Source organism: Nematolebias whitei, chromosome 1 (assembly GCF_014905685.2).
Source record: "Nematolebias whitei isolate Nwh7 chromosome 1, NemWhi1, whole genome shotgun sequence".
Lineage (NCBI taxonomy): Eukaryota > Metazoa > Chordata > Actinopteri > Cyprinodontiformes > Rivulidae > Nematolebias > Nematolebias whitei.
In genome coordinates, this window is record NC_056498.1 from 7,045,642 (window position 1) to 7,067,317 (window position 21,676).

Below are 21,676 nucleotides of genomic sequence, written 5' to 3' on the forward strand. Positions count from 1 at the left end.
CATCCATCCATCCATCCATCCATCCATCCATCCATCCATCCATCCATTATCTTCTGCTTATTCTGAAGTCAGGTCTCGGGGGCAGCCCCTTGAGCAGGGAGGTCCAGACATCTCTTTCTACAGCCACCTCTTCCAGCTCTTCTGGCAGGACTTCATGGCGTTCCCAGGCCAACCGAGAGACATAGTCTATCCAACGTGTCTTGGGTCTTCCCCAGTGTCTCCTCCCAGTTGGACATGCCCGAAGCACCTCCCTAGGGAGGCGTCCAGGGAGCTTCCTTACCAGATGCCTGAACCACCTCAACTGTCTCCTCTCGATGTGCAGGAACAGTAGTTCTACTCCAAGTCTCTCCTGGATAACTGAACTTCTCACCCTATCTCTGAGGGAGAGTCCAGCTACCCTGCAGAGGAAACTCATTTCAACCTCCTGTATCTATGATCTCATTCTTTTGTTCACTACCCAGAGCTCATGGCCATAGGTGAGGGTAGGAACGTAAACTGACTGGTAAACAGAGAACTTTGCTTTACAGCTCAACTCTCTCTCTTCACTACAGCGGACTGGGACAGAATCCACAATACTGCAGATGCTGCACCAATCCACCTGTCAATCTCACGCTCCATTCTTCCCTCACTCATGAACAAAACCCTGAGATACTTGAACTCCTCCACTTGAGGCAGAACCTCACCCTTGACCTGAGGGTGCAAAATGCACAAGTAGGAATATTCTGTGCATACAAATCGTCAAATACACGTGCACATATTACCAGCTGCAAACAGATGAGTTAGCATGAGTGCTCAGATCAGCTGCCGGTGACTTTGAGACTTTTTTGTACCACTTCAGATTCACAAAGGTAATGCTGTGTTCAAGGCAGGTGAAAAGCTGGGACAGCTGAGATGTTTGGGAAAAGACACATTTTTAACTTGACACTCATAACCTCTATTTTAAAACACATGAACTTACACTGACATTACTGGATTACAAAACTCAACTTTTGTAAACTGTACAATTAAATTAAAGAACCTAAGGTGAGTGGATCATCCGTCATGTGGAAAATTTATCTTGTGGTATGCTTGTGGATCTAATTGTACACATACAAATCTTGTACACTTGTATGACTACTTTTGAGACTATTTTATAGTTGTGGTCATTGTTCTTTTGGACACAGTTTGATTTGACCCATATGGACTCACATTTGTTTCCAGAACCCTTTGGTTTCAGAGGAGTTCATGGTCCACTCAATGACTGCTTGGAGCCCAAACCATCAGTCCTCCACCACCTTGCTGACAGTTAAGGCTCCCACAGACTTGGGCATACTGTGAGCTGTGCGGAGACTGCACACTCTGTCCGCCAACGGTTGAGACTTCATACTTGAGAGTACACCCTGATGGGCAGCAGCCGAGCTTTGCAGGCAAGGGGCGTTTATCTTCAGGACAAATTGAGGTTGCCAATTGGTCATTTGCTGACACGCCTACTGGATTAATTGACAGGTCACAAAAAAGAAAGAAAAAAACGAGAGCTGCAGCGGTGTTCTGTGTTTATATGTTGTTTATAAAATGTTCTAAAAATAAAAATAACAAAAACAAGAAGTGCTGGCCCTGCAGCCCACACATCAGACCAGCACACCAGGAAATCTCCAGACCCTCCCGCAGCCACGCTGGGCCTGATTTTAATTCTCTCGTGACAAATTCCTTCATTTCTTACAATTTCAGTCATAGTGTCAACAGACAAAGAGGAAGAGATCGCTTGCCTCTTGAGAAAAACAAAAAACAAAGGAAAAGGCCATTAAACCAGATCAGGGATGAAGAAGGGGGATTTCATACATTGGTGTTACATACAAAACAGTCCGTCGCCGGGCAGTTTAATGTACGACAGAGAGTACGCGTACGTGGTCGTAAAAATTGATCTTTGCGCGGACATGCCCTGCGGGCGTCCACTTCGAGTCTAATCCAGTACATGCGGACTGAAGTACGCTCGAGTATGTGGGAGCCTTTACTGAGGAAATCGTGCTGATATACTGTTTGGTTTTCTCCAAACATGGTGTAGTGCATTATGGGTAAACTACTCTACTTTGGTCTCACGTGTCCAAAAGGCTTGGTTCCTGCAAATGAAACTTCACAAACCTAAGTTGTGCTGCCATGTTGGTTTTAGAGAGGTTTCCTCCTGTAACCCTCAAAATGAGCTGTGACCTTTGACCTTCTAACTGAAGTCTATAGAGTCTGAAGTGGAGCTCATTTCTCTGAGCATGGCATGGTCTGACCTATGGGGTGAATTTACTAGGATGTCCACTCCTGGAAGAATGTCTGTCTTAACTCATAGATACTCTTTCTCTCTAAGGTAGACTATATGTTTTGGAACTGACTTTGAACCCTCTCTAAGGTCATTGCTGATGTTTTTCCATCTTGGCATTGTGTTAACACACACCTGTTAACTGCCAAGAAAGATTTTACTGGGAAGTCAATGTTCCTTCTTCATTTAGTGAAATTTCCTCTGGTTTAATGTTTCAGGGATCGGTCTGGGCATCGTGGTCAGAGAGTATGCGTCCCTCTCCCATCTTGACAAACAGTACTTTGGCTTCCCAGGAGAGATCCTGATGCGGATGTTGAAACTCATCATCCTTCCACTCATCATTTCCAGCATGATCACAGGTGAGCTGCACAATGACGGCCTGTAGAAAAAATGAAGAAATGCAAGTCTCCACATAATGAATAAAAGTCTCAGAGCTTCAAAGGAGCTAGTACAGCAACAGGTAAAAAAAAAAAAAAACAGTCTGCAAACTAGAATAATACACACTGTAATACAGCCTGATAAAAGTGGGTGCATATACAATGTACATACAAGGCACAACACTTACTGGTGCATACCTGGTATTTACTGGTTACTGGTTACTTACAGGATACTTAATGGGTATTTACCAAAAGATACCTGCTAATTGGGTACTTACTGGTTATGTATATTGTACATACACAGTACTTACCAGGTATATAGCCCATAAGTACCTTGTATATACCAGGTACAGACACTGTAGGTACAGGGTACGTACCAGAATGTCAGGTTAAATTCTTGATAAACATCAGAAAGACAAAGCATGATGGCACTTACTTGGTACGTACCTGGTTTTTACCTGGTGAGATTTTACTGGGGAGTCCGTGGCTCAATGGTTAGAACAGTCATCCTCCAAAGAGAGAGTCACAAGTTCAATTCCACCAGTATGCAGTAACATGTGTGAAGTATAACTGGGCAAGACACATAACCCCTCATTGCCTTCAATGAGCCCAATGTACAAATGTGATCTAAAAGCACTGATTAGACTAGAAATGTCCAATCCTGGTCCTCAAGGGCCACCGTCTTTCATGTTTTCCGTGTTTCCCTGCTCCAGTACACCTGATTCAATGATTAAATTCCCTTTTCACGTTCTAGAAAAGCCTGTTAATCACCCAAATATTAATCTGTGCTGGATTAGACTCCATAGAATGTTTTATTCAGATTAGCTTTGTAGCGACATAGTAGAGTGCTGAATGTGTGTGGGGATGGGTAAATGAGGGTACAAATTGGGTTGTAAAGTGAACCAAGAAGTTTGAGTAGTGAGGGGTATATTCTTGGTACTTACTAGGTACCAGTTATTTATAGGGTACTTACAAGATACATACCTAGTACTTACCAGGTTCTAACTGAGTATATACCAGGTACATAAGACGTAAGTACCCTGTAAATACTATGTATTTACTGGAAAGTACCAGGTGCTTACCTGGTACAAACCAGATTGGTGCCAGTTACATACACCTTGCTGCATTATGCTGACCTAGAATGTTACATTATTATTTTTTAACATCGCAAAACACATGACAGTTTAAAATCTTTAAAAAGTTATGCTTTTACATCATCCAGACTTTAACAAATAGTTGTGATGCTGTGAGAATGAAAATGGACTGTACTTCCTTTCTACTTTATCAATATACTCAAAGTGTTTTACACTAGGGTGCCTGTGGCTGAATGGTTAGAGCAGTCGTCTTCCAATGCAAGAGTTGGGGGTTTGACTCCTCCAGCCGTCACATGCCAAAGTGTCCCTGGACAAGACAGTGAACCCCTCATTGTCTCTGATGTGTGTCTCATCGGTGTATGCATGTTCTAAACCATTGATTAGTTTCTTTAGAATGATTTGTTCAATTAGCTTTGTAGAGATCTAGTATAGAGCTGTATGAATGGGTAAATGAGAACACATTGTAGTGTAAAGCGCTTTGAGTGTCTAGATAAGATAGAAAGGTGCTATATAAGTACCGATCATTTACCATTTACTACAATCTGTGCCCTCAATTACTCATTCATACAGCACTCTACTAGATCTATACAGAGAATAACCAGTGCTTTATCACATTCATACACTGATGAGACACACATCGAGGCAATGGTTCAGTGTCTTGCCCAGGGACACTTCAGCATGTGACTGCTGGTGGAACCGAAACCCCCAACTCTCACATTGGAGGACAACTGCTCTAACCACTCAGCCACAGCACGCCCAAGAATGAAATTATGAAAAGGTACTGTGTACAGTGTACCGTACTAAAGCCACTGAGGAAGTCTTCTTTATGGACTTATAATGTTTCTGGATTTATAGACATCAACACCCTGTCTTTTCACTGCCAGTTCATGCTGAGATGTAAGGTTCATTTAATTATGACACAAGAACAACAAAACATGATTGATATATTTATTAAACGTCTCAAGATGTTAATCAAGTGTGCACATGTTTATATTTTAAGGCTTAAGAGAAACACTTTGTAGTTTCCCTCCATTTAGTCAAGAGTTAAAGGTGCTTTTCTCTCCTCCTGGGTACATATGCTGCAAACGGACCAAGTTCACTGCTTATTCCAGTCCAGGAGAAAATACAGAACACTGAACGCACCACAGTTAAACTAATGTCAAAGGGACAGTCATACAGTAGCAGTCAAAGCAGTGTGTTTGGAGAATCAGGGAGAAATAAATATTTTTCATGATGTCTGAAATCCCACTCAGGCATCACGGTGGCTCAGTTGGTAGAGCTGCTGTCTCTCAGCGAGGTTACCAGATCAAATCCCAGTTGGGGGCCTTTCTGGGTGGAGTTTGCATGTTCTCTCCGTGCTTGCGTGGGTTTTCTCCAGGTACTCCAGTTTCCTCCCACAGACCAAAAACATGCATGTTAGGCTGATTGATAACTAAATTGTCCCTAGGTGAGAAAGAGAGAGTGAATGGTTGTTTGTCTTGTTTGTCTCTGTGATGGACTGGAGACCTGCCCAGTGTGTCCCCGGCCTCTCACACAGTCACTGCTGGATATGGGCACCAGTGACCCTGCGTCCTGACAATGAAAAAGCAGGTAAAAGATAATGGATGGATGAAGTCATGCTACCGGCTTCCCTAACTTCTTTGACTTAGACTTTTGAGCTCCTCTGCTGTCTGAAGTCCTGTCATTTGATACAAACATCAGGATTCTAGCTTTTTTCCTTCTTATTGACAGGCGTCGCAGCCCTGGACTCTGAAGTGTCAGGAAAGATCGGACTCAGAGCGGTTATTTATTACTTCTCAACAACTATCATTGCAGTTATTCTGGGTGAGTTCATCTTTTTCTATTATCTAAACTCCTTTTTTAAACTTGATTCTTTTTTGTTATTTTATCATTTGGATCTTTGTGGGCTTGTTCATTTGCAGGAATTATTTTGGTGATGACGATCAAGCCAGGTGTTTCACAGGACGCTGAGCACATTGACCGAACTGGAACAACTCCCAACGTTACTACAGTTGACACACTCCTAGACCTTCTCAGGTAATTATTTTGATATGTCCATGTGACTGTACTGTACCAGGTCTAACATTATTTACAACAGCTTACACAAATAACATTGTTCATGCTGCTGCTACTTTTAAAATAGTTCTAATATGATGGCGATACCAGTTTGTATGCATCAAACCCATCACAAAACAGCCTTGGCTTCCTTACAGCACACTTTCAACAGTTTCTAATAAACTTTTCATGGCCTGCTCTGTCCACTAAATTCAAAAGTCAAATCAAGAATTGGCTTTCTATACTGTAATAAATCAACTTTCACTCATTCTGTAAATCACAAAATGGTCAAAATGGCCGTTCTCCCCACCTTAGATCACGGTGACGTCATTTATACGTTTGCTTCAAAAGCATCTCTCAATAAACTGGATATCTTACTAATGTCTGTGTTTGAAGAGTCACTTGCTACACAGATATTACCACTGTCCATGAGTCAAGCTGTAATCTCACTGTTACCTAAGAAAGATAAAGATCCTCTAAACTGCGGCTCATATCGACCTATATCGCTCTTAAATACTGATGTAAATCTACTTGCAAAGGTCCTGGCAAAATGACTAGAGCGGGTGGTCCCCACAGTTGTCCCGCCTAACCAGAAGGGTTTGTTAGCTCTTATCTGAAGGACTAACTCTTTTTGTCACAGTTTCCTTCTGCTACCCAGTTGTGGATTTCCAAAAAATACAGTCTTAAACACGCTTCATTTGCGTGTGTTGATTGAGCTGTTGGTCTTGATGATCAAATTGCTCTGAAAAACACCTGGTCATTGAGCGAGTTTTGATCATTTCTGGTGTTAATTGTGAAACATTTTCATCAAGTGTGTTGGAGCTATCCCTAGAAGAATACAGGTATAACTCAGATGAATAGGAATGCAATAAGCATCAAACAAAGGGTGCGTTTGAGTTGCAAGGAGTCCAGTTGTACTTGTTTCAGGCAGAGTTTGACTTCAGCGGTCCCCAAGGAATGGTGGAACCTGCCATGGACGATGAAGATAAGACAAACAGTGACAAGGACATTAATTGTTTTAGTACAAAATGATGTGTACTCCTGCTTACACAGGAATGTGATCTTTCCTTACTTCTAGTGGGTGTTGACTGAGATGATGGAAGTATCTGCTGTACTGCCGGTGAAGGCAGAATAAGGTTAACTACTAAGACGGGGCTCATCAGCACATACAGATAGAGGTATCTGTATGTGCTGCACAATGGCACAGCTGTGGTGCACTGTGCACAGCTATTAGTATGCAGAGTTCATCGTGCTGCTGAGTCTCCATGCTGGGACTTTAAAAAAATAAATTCAGGTCCAGCATCTAAATGAAACACATCAACTGGTCTGTTTTTTATGACAATGTGGTTAAAAATGATTACTGCAGATCATTGTTGAAGAAATCTGTTCAATGCTGTCTCTACTGGTCCTTTTCAGAAACTAATTTCATGCCAAGGGATCCATGCAGTGTTCAAACGTTCAGTTCAGATATTTTGCTGCGGCTGTACATTTGTAAAAATAAAATAAAATTTAAAAATTAAAAAAACAAGCAAACTGGGATGGACTTGAGACCTGTCCAGTGTGCACCTCGCCTCTCACACAGTGACTGCTGGATATGGTAAATTGAATGGACTACACTTATGTAGTATCTTTCTATCTTATCAAGACACTCAAAGCTCTTTACAACACAATATGTGCCTCATTTACCCATTCATACAGCTCTATACTAGATCTCTACAGATCTAATCTGAATCTGTAGAGACTAATCAGAGCTTTAGATCACATTCATACACCAGTGGGACACACATCGGAGGTAATGAGGGGTTCAGTGTCTTGCCCAAGGACACTTCAACATGTGACTGTTGGTGGAATCGAACCCTCAACTCTCCCTTTGGAGGACAACTGCTGTAACCACTCAACCACAGCTGCCCCTATATGGGCACCACTGCACCAGTGACCCCCATGACCTGAAAAGGAAGAAGAGGGCAAAATGATGATGATGGATGGATGGATGGATAAATAAATACATTTTAAAAAATATTAACAGACATACTTAACGGGAATCTGCTCAACTGACTTCTGTCTTTTTTTTACATCTTTAGATACGTGCACCTTGGTTAGAAATACACTGGAATGGCCAAGCACAGTGAAGTTTATGTTAATGAAGCAAGAATTTGTGCTGCCATTTTGGTAGGAGCTACAGTACATGGCGTTTTTAGTTACTGTCAGCAGACCACGAATATCTTTAGAATAATTTTAAACTCAGCCAAAAAACTCCAAAGTATTGTCATTGATTAAGGGGTGTCAAACTCACTTACACCAGGGGGACAAAATTAAAACCTTTTCAAACTAAGGGCTAGTTTCAAAATCTACAGAACTCAAGTTTCTTTTCTTGATCACAGGTTCCTCAACAAGAGTTTGATTGGTCTCATTTGATGTTCTCTGTTGTGCTTTTCACATCATAATCAAAGATTACCGAAAAAATTCAATAGATAGAAGTATTTTACGTTTCACATATCATCTTGGGGGCCAGATAAGATGTCAGCGAGGGCCACATTTGGCCCCGGGGCCTTGAGTTTGACACATATGCATTAATTGTTACAATAATTGGAACCTGTACGTCAAAAAAGGTAGTATTACTTATATCTCTTTTTGTCCCTCGTCACAAAGAGCAGAGGAGGAATTGGAAATACTCTCTGCCCTTTTGTCAAATGTCTATTTAAGTAAAATAAGGCTTTTTCTGCATGGAATGGCATTATGACCCAGCATACAGCACACACAAGGCATTAACATGTAGCTCCAACATGTAAACAGTACAGAATGATACACGTAGCACCCAGCACAGATGTGGGTAAAATATGGTCCGAGAGCCAAAAGTGGCACTTGGACAATTTATATCCAGCGTTCAAAATTCTTAATTGAAAAAAAACAAAAACTTTTAAATAAGTTGACAAAAACCTGCATTCTATCATTGAAACTTTGAAAAGTCTAAATGAAACATCTTGGACAACTTCATGAAAAAAACTTTGGATTAATATAGACTAAATCTTTTTTCAAGTTGTGTTTCTGAACTAGAACCTTAAATACTCCAAAAGCAAACATGTATTTTTTTACTTTTATTTATTTTATTTTTTGCATATTTAAGCTAACATGTAAATTGTCACTTGCCCTTTGACTGCTTTAAATATCCTGATTGCGACCTCTGTAAAAATATTGTTGCCCACCCCTGACCTAGCAAGAGCCACGCAACTTGCCTTGCATCATCAGTGGGTGGAATTTTCCCAAGATGAAACTATGATTTAAAAACAAATCAGACAAACTGAGATAAAAAAAACTTGTCCATGAAATGTTGTAAAGGTGACAAACTATATCTAAAGTGAGTTTGATCAAATTTTACAGACAAGTCATGGTAGTAACTTTAATAGCTCTGTAAATTTCATTGTCTTACATAAACTTTTTCATTAATATTTTGTGTCATGTACCAAAAAGCAGGACGCTTAAATTATATGTTCATATTCCATCAGCCTAATAGGAAAGAGGTTGTGAGCATGAAGTCTAGTGAGAAGGGTCAGAGTTCAATATCGTCCTTTTTCTGGGACCTCATATGTAGTGTCATTCTGCTGTGTTGTGCCAAATAAAAAAATTAAACGATTAAGCTTAAACCTCCCTGTAAAGTTTATGTTCTTGTCAAGGAATGGTTGTGGAAGACAACGGTAAACTTTACTGACCGTCTGATTGTCTGTCTCCTCTCTTTGCATCAACAGAAACATGTTTCCAGAAAATCTGGTGCAGGCTTGCTTTCAGCAGGTAAGACACTTTGTCCATCTGTCACTCAGATTTCTAGATGTCAGTGAGCCTTTTAACCCTCCTGTTATGTTCGTTTCTGAGGTAAAGCAATAATGTTCGTGGGTCAATTTGACCCGGGGAGTGTTTAATCATGTAATAGTGTCAGAAACCCCAAAAATCCTCCAAAACATTTTTGTATCTGATTATTAACTCCAATACTAACCATGTCAGTTAATATTTGTGCAATTATGTTTTTTTTATTTATCATAAATAAAGGATAAATGACAACAACTAACTCATTTTGACATAAAAAATGTGATTTACATTTTTTATGTTTGCTGAAAAAACCTACACACAAAAAAAACAATAATTATCCTTGAAATTGATTTTTGTAAAAAAAATTTATATTACATTTTAATTTTTTTTTCAAAGGGTGATCTTTATAATTGAACTTGAGACACATATACTGTTCTGGGTCAAATTGACCCGCTCATTAAAATCAAGACAAATGAGTCATGAAGATTTGTATTGAAAGTAAACTTTATTCAGCCACTGTTTTTTGAACCAGAAATGAACAAAACAACAAAATAAGATCTTAGGAACACTAACACAGTGCATGTATGTCTGTGAATCTCCACAGCTCACAAGTAACATCTCATCATGTTGTGATGGAATACACCATGCAATGAATACAATCAGAAATACCACAAAAATGAATATATGTAAATTAACTAGATGCTTTAGTTTTGTCATCTACACAACACATGAAGGACATGTCATCAGACTGTGCTTTGTTCAAATAAATTTTGCACATTTCACACAAGTCATCCTCGTTTTGACCTCATTAGATGGCTTGCAAACCTGGCACCTCTTCCTCTTCTTTTTTCCTCCAGTAGCAACCTAGAAAGACGAATAAAATGGTTAATATATTTTTTGAAGCTCCTAAGACACACATAACATGCACTCGCACAAACACACACTTTTACTTACCTCACACACTGATGTACTGGATGTAGTCCTCTCCTGGATCTCCTTTACTACAGCTGCAGTAGCTGGGGTCCTTGGCATATGCTGTCTTCGTTGTATATGTGGTACCACAAGTGCCTTGCCCAGCTCTTCTAAGAAAATGCACCTCTTGTACAGCTTTGACACATTCCACTCCGGAAAGATTTCCGTCCAAATGACAAATGTGTTGTATGCTGATACATCAATGATGTTGTAAAAGATGACCAGTGGCCAGGGTGCAGTCAACTCGCCTTCCTTCTAGATTTGTCATTTGAAGAATGATTTTTTGTATTACATTAGGCATGAGTAGCTCAAAGACCGACTTGATATCTGTGACTCGAGTTACTGCCATCCTAGTAGGCCCTGGCACTGTCTTTATTATATTTTCTGCACACTGTTTTCCGAGGTGCTTAGTTGGAGATGAAGACCACTGAATTTCACCATTTTTTGACATGAATGTCTTGCTTGGAGAAACATGAATGTCACTTTCATCAATTGGTTCATAATCAGAATCATCAGACTCAGAATTGACCTCAATACTGTCTTCAGCTTCAGACACCTCCTCTTCTATTTCACTGTCATGATCAATGAGAAGTTCCAGCACTTCCTGGGCTGTAAACATTTTTTTCCTGCTGCTCATTTCCTGACCTCTGACAGTGACAATATCACATGTACCTTCAGTGTGTAATGTGTTTAGGACTCCCTTGCAGAGAGTATTTATGCCCTCCCACCCCTCCCCTTCTGCTGAGTGTCCACTCAGTGTGGGTGGAGTTTCCCCACAGGAACAGAAAAGATTCCCGTCAAAAGTTGTATAAACACCTGCTTTCTCACAGTTTCCTTGTGAAGTAAAGAGAATAGTGAGAAAGTGGGTTTGTGTGCACGTGTGCATGTGTGTGGTGTGTGTGTGTGGTGTGTGCGTGCATGTGTGTGTATGTGTGTGTAGTGAAATATGTCTCATAGTTTCAAGGAAACAAATAGAATTGGATATTTTTTTTACCCTTTTCACCCTTCAACTTGACTGCCGGGTCAAATTGACCCGAACAGTATCGATGTAGCCAGTAGACGCAGGGGGTGGTACAAATGTGTAAAGTGAACCATTTTCAATTTATATGTTGAGTGGAACTATTAAGACAAATAGAAAAAGTTTCATGCAGAAAAAATATTTTTAACTATTTAAAAAAAAAAATTTAACTTTAAAACGGGTCAATTTGACCCGCAACATAACAGGAGGGTTAAATGTGCACCAGGTGAGAAAGCAGCAGGTGGCAGTGTGAATGGAGGACCCATTTAATGTACCAACTTTCACTCTAGTATAAAACGAAGCGGAAAGAGCTAGAGCCGGAGAAAGTTTCTGTCAACACTACGACAATTCCACCCCTAACAACCACCATCGCAGCAGTACTGGAGGTACGTGTACAAATGATTGTCCTATTACCTGTTACCTGAGGCCATGAAAGACAGTTCAGCTCAATTCAATTCAGTTTATTTATATAGCGCCAAGTCACAACAGAGGTCATCTCAAAGCACTGAACAGAAACATTCATATACATAAAAAGTGTGACCTCCTCCATGAGGTCTACACTCATCTCCAGGCCAGCGGTCACTCTTTCAGGGATGAAGATGTTCACATCCTGGACAGAGAGGAACGATGGTTTGAGAGAGGAGTAAAGGAGGCCATCTTTGTGAAGAGAACCCGTCCATCATTAAACAGGGGTGGAGGCCTCCGGGTTCATCTGTCCCCCTCTTACAATATTGTTATTGCTAGTATCACTCAGCCCTCTGTGAATAGCAAGTGGACATCAGGGCATTAACGACTGATGATCCTCCTTTATCATGTGAACAGCTGGTTTTGAAAGTCAACAACAAACTGGTTGATCCGGTGCTTAATTTGAACCGGATCCTGTCGATATAAGATCCGGGAACTCTCTTATTTTGACAGGGTGTGTTCCGGTAACTGTTTGCTCAGACCCAGCTTGGATCTGGTAACTCTCAGGCTTACGAATAATTAAGTTATGAACAAATATGACTGCTTTGAATGAATAAAACTTATATTGGATTTGTAAACTTAAAATAATTACATAAACACTAATTTTAAACACAACAGCCACTTACGAGCATACAAACTGCCACTTCAAGTAGCATTTCTGTGTCTACTCTTAAAAAACTATCTCCGCCCCTAAAAGAGTGGTGTGGGGGAGTGCCAAGCTAACCAGGCAGTCATATGCTGGCAGGTGCATGGACGTTTCACATGTGGAGTGGAACAACAACAAGCAGGGACAAAGTTGGGCTTGATTCCAAACCTGACTTACTTGACGGTTCCGTTAAGTAACGGGGGGGGGGGGGGGGGGGGGGGGGGGGGGGGGGGGGGTCTTGATAGAAGCGGAGTGTTCACAAATCTAGGTAGACGTAGATGATTAACAACCCATTAAAATACACCAAAATGCAGGAAATCGTATCTACTTTATTCAAAATTTTCTGTTGGAGATCCCCCAGCCCCCACCCAACACCCCCTACCCCCCGGCCCACTCGCTATTTGTGTTCCAGCATTGATTGGATTACAAATTAAGTCCTAGGTTGATCCACTATGAGAAGGTGCTATTTATAAGACTGAGCTTATTACAGCTCTTCACAATGACAAAGTCTTTTGGATGAAAGACAAAACGTTAGAACAATTTTTTTTTATTTATTGCATCTGTCCAGGGGACCTGACTTAACTTTGTTAGATTTTTCTACCTGGATTATTGAGCATGCATCAGGATAAAAAGTAAGTTAATAACATTATTTATCTGAGGGTTCAGCAGACTGCTTTGAGACAGGTTATCATGAATAACTGCCTCTATGAGTGTGAAGATCTGTTACCAAAATACCTCATAAACCACCGGACATATTCCATTAAACTCTCAGAAAGTAATTACTGGATGGGCATCTACATCTGATTAACCTTTGGAGTCAACCCAATTATATATGGCCACCACAGCTAATCAACATTAGCTGATACAAAAATAGTTATAACAATTCAAGTTATTGAGCTAAAATTAGATTTGCTAGTGGCTGAATGGCATATTCTACAAATAATCTGAGATTGCTCTTTAGAATCAGCTAAAAATGTGCAAACCTAATGAATTATATTTGTTTCTTTTTTTTAGAACATCACTAAGGAATACAAAATCGTTGGCTCATACTCAGATGGGATCAACGTGTTGGGCCTTATTGTGTTCTGTGTAGCTTTTGGCCTTGTCATTGGGAAGATGGGCGAGAAGGGTCGAATCCTACTGGAATTTTTTGATGCCCTGAATGAAGCCACCATGAAGCTGGTCCAGCTAATAATGTAGTACGTACAATTTTTTTATTTTTATGTAACAAACAAAGCAACGAGGTTTAAAGGGGGGAAACTTTCAGCAAGGAGATTCTCTGAATCACTATCCTGTAGTACAGAATGAACAAAAAAGTTATTCTTGTAGTGTTTCAGAGATACTCTCCTTGACTCTCACCACACTTTCTACACCAGAAGCATGTTCCCATGACAATACTACTAGGCAAGTCCACAATTTCACTAAGTCCAAGGCCCCCACCCTGGAAAATTTTTCTTGGGCCATGTAAAGATTATTCTATGTGCTAGAAGATCATGCTGAACTACCAGGAAAACTTGCAGAAAGTTTTAGAGTGGTGGCCAGCAGAAATCACAACTCATTATTGGGGGTGGTGGGTGGTGGTGGGGAACAGGAAACAGGGAGTTTTTTAGAGCAATTTTTGAGTGGGTTGCTTAAGATACAGTAAGAGGTGTGGGATGGAATAGATGTTTGGTTCTTGTCAGTAAGCACCAGGCTCAGCCCAAATTAAGTACATGGGTTTGCCTTCCTGTGGACCCACCACCTGCAGGAGGAGCCATAGAATTTGGGTGTCCAAGGGTGATAGCCAAAAGCGGGAGCCTTGGCACACTGACCCTTTTCTTACCAGAGCTGGCTTTTGGGACACGGAATGTCATCTCTGCGGTGGAGAAGGAGCCTGAGCTTGTGTGTGAGGTTGAGAGGTACCAACTAGATGCATTTAGGCTCGCCTCAACATATAGAATGGGCTCTGGAATCTACCTGGGAGTAGGGTTGGGCATCGAGTCTCAAGAATTGATTGGAACTGGGACTAAAGTTCCGATTCTCCCAGAATCATTCAATCTTTTTTATTTTCGATTCCTACGTTCGATGCCAAGTCTGCTGACAGGAAGAAGAAGCCGCTGAACACCAACAAAGAAGAATCCACAGGAAGTGTGTGTGTATCCATGGGCAGTGAGCGGCCGCGATCGTAAGTGTGATTTAACTTTAATAAAATAAATGACTAGTTGGCTCAGTGCAGCAATTGCAATAATTTTATATTGTGCAAAGGAGGGTGCACGACAAACATCTCATGGTGTAGAAGTAACGTAGTGTCCCGTCTTTGACGTGCTGCGCTGGGCTACTTTCACTGCCTTCTCCTTCGGATCTGACCCTCAGCCTATCATCACACTACAGTCAGAATCAGATAAGTAAACCTATAATCTACGTCTCATACCAACATTAAGGCAGCTAACAAGTTATACTCGACTTAAAGCGACAAGTCCACTCAAATACAAACACCATGCTAACGTTAGCTCATGTATTTTTTCATGGACAAACGACCTGAAATGGCTAATAATGTTAGCCAGACTCCACAATGTGCTCCTTCATTCACCATAGTGTCCAAGGGAAATATGTCAGTGCAACAAATTGAAGAGTGCCACAGAACGTTTACATCATATATTGTGAAAAGGTTTCATTCCTTTTCAGATGTGGAATCGCCAACATTTAGGTTAGTTAGGCAATAACAGCAGCGCTAAGCTAATTATTAGTCCCTCATAAGCTAACGTTACAATAACAGTGACATTACATGTTTGTTTATATGTTTGCAGGGACATTGTGAAAACCATCAACCCAAGTACACACCACCTACCATGGACCACTTGTCAATAAGTTAATCATCTTGTTATAAAGTGGAGAAGAGCTGCTCTGCGCTTTAAACAGAAAATGTATGACGTGTCTGGGAGCAGATCCAGAGAAAGCTGATTGAGCAGGTGAAATGTCATTCACAACTGTCCTTTTCTGCTTTTAAAATCTGAAATCTAAATATTAGTAATGTTCTTTATGGTCAACAGAGGAAGACTGTGGAGATGATGGGGTCACCATGCAGTCTGAGGAAAGGCCTGAGAATGAGGGAGTGGAGGATGAGGAGGAGAGTGTAAGTGTATGATAGCTGAAATTATATAGATTCTCAATCTTAATAATGATCATATCTTTAATGATCCCTTTTTAGTGATAATACTGATGAACCTGTTGTTTGTTTAGGAGCCGCCTCCCTGAAATTTGTCCAGAAAGTCTCCACTGGAGGAGCTTTTTGCTGAGGAAGAGGCACATAATGTAATGTCACAGCTCCATGTCCATGAAGAAACAAGTGGAGAGAGGGCTGCACATGTACCAGAACATTCTACCAGCCGTTCTGTCTGAGGACCTGCTGCTGGTGCTGGAACCAACACAAGACTTATCCTTTGCTGTCAGATCTTGCTTTCTCATATCTATGTGTTCAAGCTTCTTCCACACCCAGCAAACATCCAGAACATTCACACATGCTGCCTGAGAAGCAGATATGATCATGTTCCTCAACAAGAACTGTTTCTGATTTTATACTGTACCTGCTGCTAATCTGTACTGGGTTGTACAAGTTGTTCTTTTTTGTTTGATATTCTGCAGCAGGGTAGTCCATCAGTGGGAGCTTGGTAACATGGCTGCAGCATCACACACTGGACATGTGGAAATGTGTTTCCATGAAGTTTTCAAAAATAAAGCTCTCTTGTGAAAGTGTGTCCCTGTGTAAATAAATTAATAACATTTATATTCAAGTTCATAAGTTTGATCTTTATATACTGGTTGAAAATAGCTCTGTGAGAAATTCAGAGTAAAGTTAATAAAAAGTAAAAAGTTCATAGAATTAAAATTCAAATAGAAGTTCAAATTATTTAATCCAGAAAGAACTCTGACTAGCTAGCTCATTTATAACATGTAAACTTTTTTAATCCCATCTCTAAAAAGAGTCGGAATCGAGAATCGATAGAAACCGAAATCAAGAAACGCTAGGAACCGAAATCGAAACGAGGAATCAGAACCGGAACCGGAACAGTTCAAATTCAAATGATGCCCAACCCTATTGAGAGGGGCTAGACCTTTTCCACTCATAGATGCACATAGTGAGAGGTGCTGTACTGGTGTGGGTCTAATTAAACTACTTAAAGTGCTTGGCACTTGCACACTGGAGTTTTCCCTCAGTAGATGAGAGGAGAGCTTCCCTGTGCCTTCAGGTGGGGGTAAAGGCTCTGAATGTAGTTTGTGCCTACGTGTTGAACAGCAGTTCAGTGTACCCAGCCTTCTTGGAGTTCTTAGTGGGGCTACATGAAAGTGCTCCAGCTGGAAACTCCTTTATTCTGTTTGGGGACTTCAGCGCAAATGTGGGTAGTGACATATGACCCAAGGGCGTGATTTGGCAGAATGGCCTCTTGGCTCTGAATCCAAGTGATGTTCTGTTGTTCAGTTTCTGTACAAGTCACCATCTATCCATCACAAACACCATGTGTAAACATAAGGGTGTCCATAAGTGCACATGGCACCAGTACACCCTAAGCCACAAATCAACGATAGACTTTGTAGTCATGTCATCTGACCAGTGGCCGTATGTTTTAAACACTCGGGTAAAGAGAGGAGCTGAGCTGCCTAATGTTCACCACTGTGGTGAGTTGGATCAGATAGAAGAAGATGCTGGACAAAGAGACCTGTTAGACCCGAACGTGTAGTAAAGGGTTGCTAGGAGAAAAGTCCACCAGAAGAATTTACATCTCACACCTTCAAAAGGCAGGGGACATTGAGACCGCATGGGCCACATTCTGTGCCTCCAACAGTGAGGCAGCTGCCTTGAGCTGTGGCCATATGGTTGTCAGTGCTTCCTGCAGCATCCATTCTCAATCCCAGTGATGGACACCTTGGGTGAAAGAAGGCATTAAGCTAAAGAAAGAGTCCTATTGGGCCTTGTAGACTTCTAAAACTCTGGAAGCAGGTAGGGTAATGTTGACCTCAGCCAGTGATGTCATTGTATGATGGAAAGAATCTCATCAGTACATCTTACATAAGGGAAGCGGAGTTAGGGAAATTGGAGGTTAGTCCATCCATAACCAGGACAGGTTGTGAAGGTAGTTAAAAAGCTTTGTTTTAACAGGGTCAATGGGGTGGAAGAGACAAGATCCTCTCGGAGTTCCTCAAGGATGACACATTTTTGCATGATTCTGTAGATATTGGGGGCAGTGCCACTGGATTGGCAAGGTTTGCAGATTTGTAAAGTTGCCAATTATCTGCAAGACTGAGAAAGTGTTTCTTCATCAAAGAAGTAAAGACCTGTTTTTGACCACAATGTTCTAAAACACTTTAGTTATATATGTTTTAAAAAGTTTTAGTTTGAATACTAAATATTCACAATGATGTCACATTTAATAATTAAAAATTGTATTAATCAAAGACTTTTCTTCTCAGCTGTTTTTCTAATCTTCTGTTCCTCCCCAGCTACATGCCAGTTGGTATCCTGTTCCTAATTGCTGCAAAGATCATCGAGGTAGAAGACTGGGAAATCTTTAGGAAGATGGGGCTTTATATGGTGACTGTGCTGAGTGGGTAAGCTGCTCATTACTCTGTGTTCTCCTACTCCGAACACCAGGATTTATGGATGAGGTTTAGGCCCATTCTCCCTGCAGTGATACAGTAAAAGCTGAGCTCTTGTTGTTCACTGATAAGGACCAAGGACATTTAAAACTGCTCAACCTGCACATGCAGTAATGAAGGCTTTGCTTGTGCCTCTAAATCTCAGTGACACCAATAAAGACCTTACTGTAAATCCTCTCTTGTTAGGGTAAAGGTTGAGTTTGAGGTTCCTAATAGTTTGTGTGACAACATCAGACTCACCCACACTTTCTACAACTGTTCTTAAAAATAATCACTATAAAATACTTTTTGGACATCGCAACATTTTGGGTTTTATTGGTGTATTTTAAAATTGCAACAGTCTTGCATATCAGTTTCTTCCTGGTCTATATTTGTGGAATGAATGAGTAAAAAGTAAAAAGTAGAAATAATAATTTGAGATGTTTCAAGTTGCTTGCATGCACTGGATACAGAGCAGCGGCGCCGGATTCATTTTTGAGGTGGGGGTCTTTCGTCACCCTGCACTCTCTGTTCATACGCACCTTGAATGTCAGGCACACATGTTCGTGGCAAATTGACCCGGTTTTGGTCCCAAGTCCAGATCAGGGGATCCCACCTGAGACAGTCCTTAACCAGGTAATATAAACCCAACAGGTAACCCTCCTGAACCAGTGAACTATAGTTCTGGCTGATGAACGTGCACGCATACAACCTGCAGGTTCTCGTCGCACATGAATGCAGCTCTCTGCACTGCAGGCTCCCTTCTGGATGAAGATGACGGGCGGCTGCTGCAACTTGGCAACCCAGTTACTGACCCGCTACAGCTTGCAGATGTTCCGGTAGGAGACCCCGTTGCTGCCACAGACCAGTTCTGAGCTGCTGCACATGCACATGCTGGCCTTGACCCTCCTCCTGACTGTGGCAGAAGTCCCCGGCTACCGCCCAGCAAGCACTCCATCCCTTCGGCACAGCCCGGCTCCTCCGAGCCGCCACACGGCTCGCTCTCTGCGGACGCTCATTTTGGGCAGCAGCCGCAGTGGTCCATTACATACCTGGCCAGGCAGTCCACCGGGACCTGGAGGCACCAGGACTGGTCGCAGGTCTCCGGACAGCTGAAGGTGAAACGCCGGACCACGACACGCGTGTCGGAGAGCAGCCAGGAGGAGAGCAGGACCGCTATGCACAGGAGGAACCCGGACTGCATGGTGACTGGACGGAAACCCAACAGGACCAAAACGGCTGGACTCTGGGTCTCTGAGAGTCTGCTTTCAAAGTGGACGGGGGTCAGAGGACTGGAACCAGCAGGACTAACCGAACTCTGGGAAACTTTTCTGCTGCTGCGCGGTGGCCCACAGGTGCTATAAATACTGCATTTGGGCCAGATGTGGCACAAATATATAATTCTCATTTCATTTTTAGGTTGATTTGGTCCAGACCCGGACCGGATCAGAGCCAAAACATATTTTGCAGGTGTCAGGCAGGCTCATGATCCAAGCCCGACCCGGAGCTGGCGCATGTGCATAACCCCTCCGGTGACAGTTATATGGATCTGGAGACTTGTAAACAGATTAGGCCCAGATCTGAATGCTGTAGGTTTACCTCTGTCTCTGTCTGTATGTAGACACACACACACACACAGCTTGTCGGCATTGGGCGTATCCTGTGTAAATGTCTGGGACCAGCTGAAAGGGCAGGGCCGTAAAGTGTGTGGGGGGGACAATGGCCCCCTGGGCCCCCTGTTCTGGCGCCACTGATACAGAATTCCAATCAAGATACAAAACCGGATTCCAAAAAAGTTGGGACACTAAACAAATTGTGAATAAAAACTGAAAGCAATGATGTGGAGGTGCCAACATATAATATTTTATTCAGAATACAACACAAATCACAGATCAAAAGTTTAAACTGAGAGAATGTATCATTTTAAGGGAAAAATCTGTTGTTTCCAAATTTCATGGCCTCAACAAATCCCAAAAATGTTGGGACAAGTCCATTTTTACCACTGTGTGGCATACCCCCTTCTGGGGACAGAGGAGACCAGTTTCTCAAGTTTAGAAATAGGAATGCTCTCCCATTCAGGTCTAATACAGGCCTCTAACTGTTCAATCGTCTTGGGCCTTCTTTGTCACACCTTCCTCTTTATGATGCACCAAATGTTCTCTATAGGTGAAAGATCTGGACTGCAGGCTGGACATTTCAGTACCCAGATCCTTCTCCTACGTAGCCATGATGTTGTGATTGCTGCAGAATGTGGTCTGGCATTATCGTGTTGAAAAATGCAGGGTCTTCCCTGAAAGAGATGACGTCTAGATCAACCTTTATTTAGACAGGTAAATCCCATTGAGCCTCGAGGACTCATTTACAAGAGAGACCTGATTTCAACAAAGAAAGATGACAACAATGGACAACAGCAACAACAATAAACAGTTATAAAAAAATCATACTGCAGGTTTTTTTTTTTTTTTTTAACAAATAGGATGGCTAAAAGGAAAAGGTAACAAAAAAAAAACAACAAAAAAAACCAGCTAGATTCCAAGACAAATGTAGAAAACTAAAAACAGGAACATGTCTGCATTGGACCCTGCCAGGTGTCCAACAGATTCTTGAAGCCACTTAGAGAGGTCAAGGTCGAGAGCTTCAAATCTTTTTGTAAGATATTCCAGGAAACAGGAGCGGAATAGGAGAAGGCCCTCCCTAGATGTTGTTCTAGAACCTGAACATAGTTCTCTGCATTAATGGTGCCTTTCCAGACATGCAAGCTGCCCATGCCACAAGCACTCATGCAACCCCATAACATCATTGATGCAGGCTTCTGAACGGAGGCTTCTGAACGGAGCATTGATAACAACTTGGGCTATCCTTGTCCTCTCTGGTCCGGATGACATGGCGTCCCAGTGTTCCATAAAGAACTTCAAATCGTGACTCATCTGACCACAGAACAGTCTTCCATTTTTGCCACACTCCATTTTAAATGACCCCTGGCCCAGTGCAAACGTCTGAGCTTGTGGAGCTTGCTTAGAAATGGCTTCATCTTTGCACTGTAGAGTTTCAGCTGGCAACGGCGAATGGCACGGTGGATTGTGTTCACTGACAATGCTTTCTGGAAGTATTCCTGAGCCCATTCTGTTATTTCCTTGACAGTGGCATTCCTGTTTGAGGTGCAGTGACGTTTAAGGGCCCGGAGATCACGAGCATCCAGTAGAGTTTTACAGCCTTGACCCTTACGCACAGCGATTGTTCCAGATTCTCTGAATCTTTTGATGATGTTATGCACGGTTGATGATGATAACTTAAAAGTCTTTGCTATTTTACGCTGGGTAACACCATTCTGGTATTGCTGCACTATCTTTCTGC

At 41.8% G+C, this 21,676-nt stretch overlaps 1 protein-coding gene and 1 long non-coding RNA gene across 2 annotated transcripts in view; both read left to right on the plus strand.

Moving 5' to 3' along the window:
* Positions 1-21,676, plus strand: part of slc1a1 (solute carrier family 1 member 1) — a 39,525-nt gene that overhangs the window by 10,466 nt on the left and 7,383 nt on the right. Inside the window, exons 2-8 of the mRNA XM_037674860.1 lie at positions 2,503-2,643; positions 5,487-5,579; positions 5,678-5,792; positions 9,554-9,596; positions 11,892-11,987; positions 13,727-13,911; positions 18,188-18,295. Coding sequence (XP_037530788.1) covers positions 2,503-2,643; positions 5,487-5,579; positions 5,678-5,792; positions 9,554-9,596; positions 11,892-11,987; positions 13,727-13,911; positions 18,188-18,295 — 781 coding nt within the window. The remainder of the gene's footprint in view (positions 1-2,502; positions 2,644-5,486; positions 5,580-5,677; positions 5,793-9,553; positions 9,597-11,891; positions 11,988-13,726; positions 13,912-18,187; positions 18,296-21,676) is intronic.
* On the plus strand, positions 15,520-16,131 carry LOC119408031. Its single transcript, XR_005186703.1, has 3 exons — positions 15,520-15,660; positions 15,742-15,824; positions 15,932-16,131. It is a non-coding gene; the product is annotated as an uncharacterized LOC119408031 (long non-coding RNA).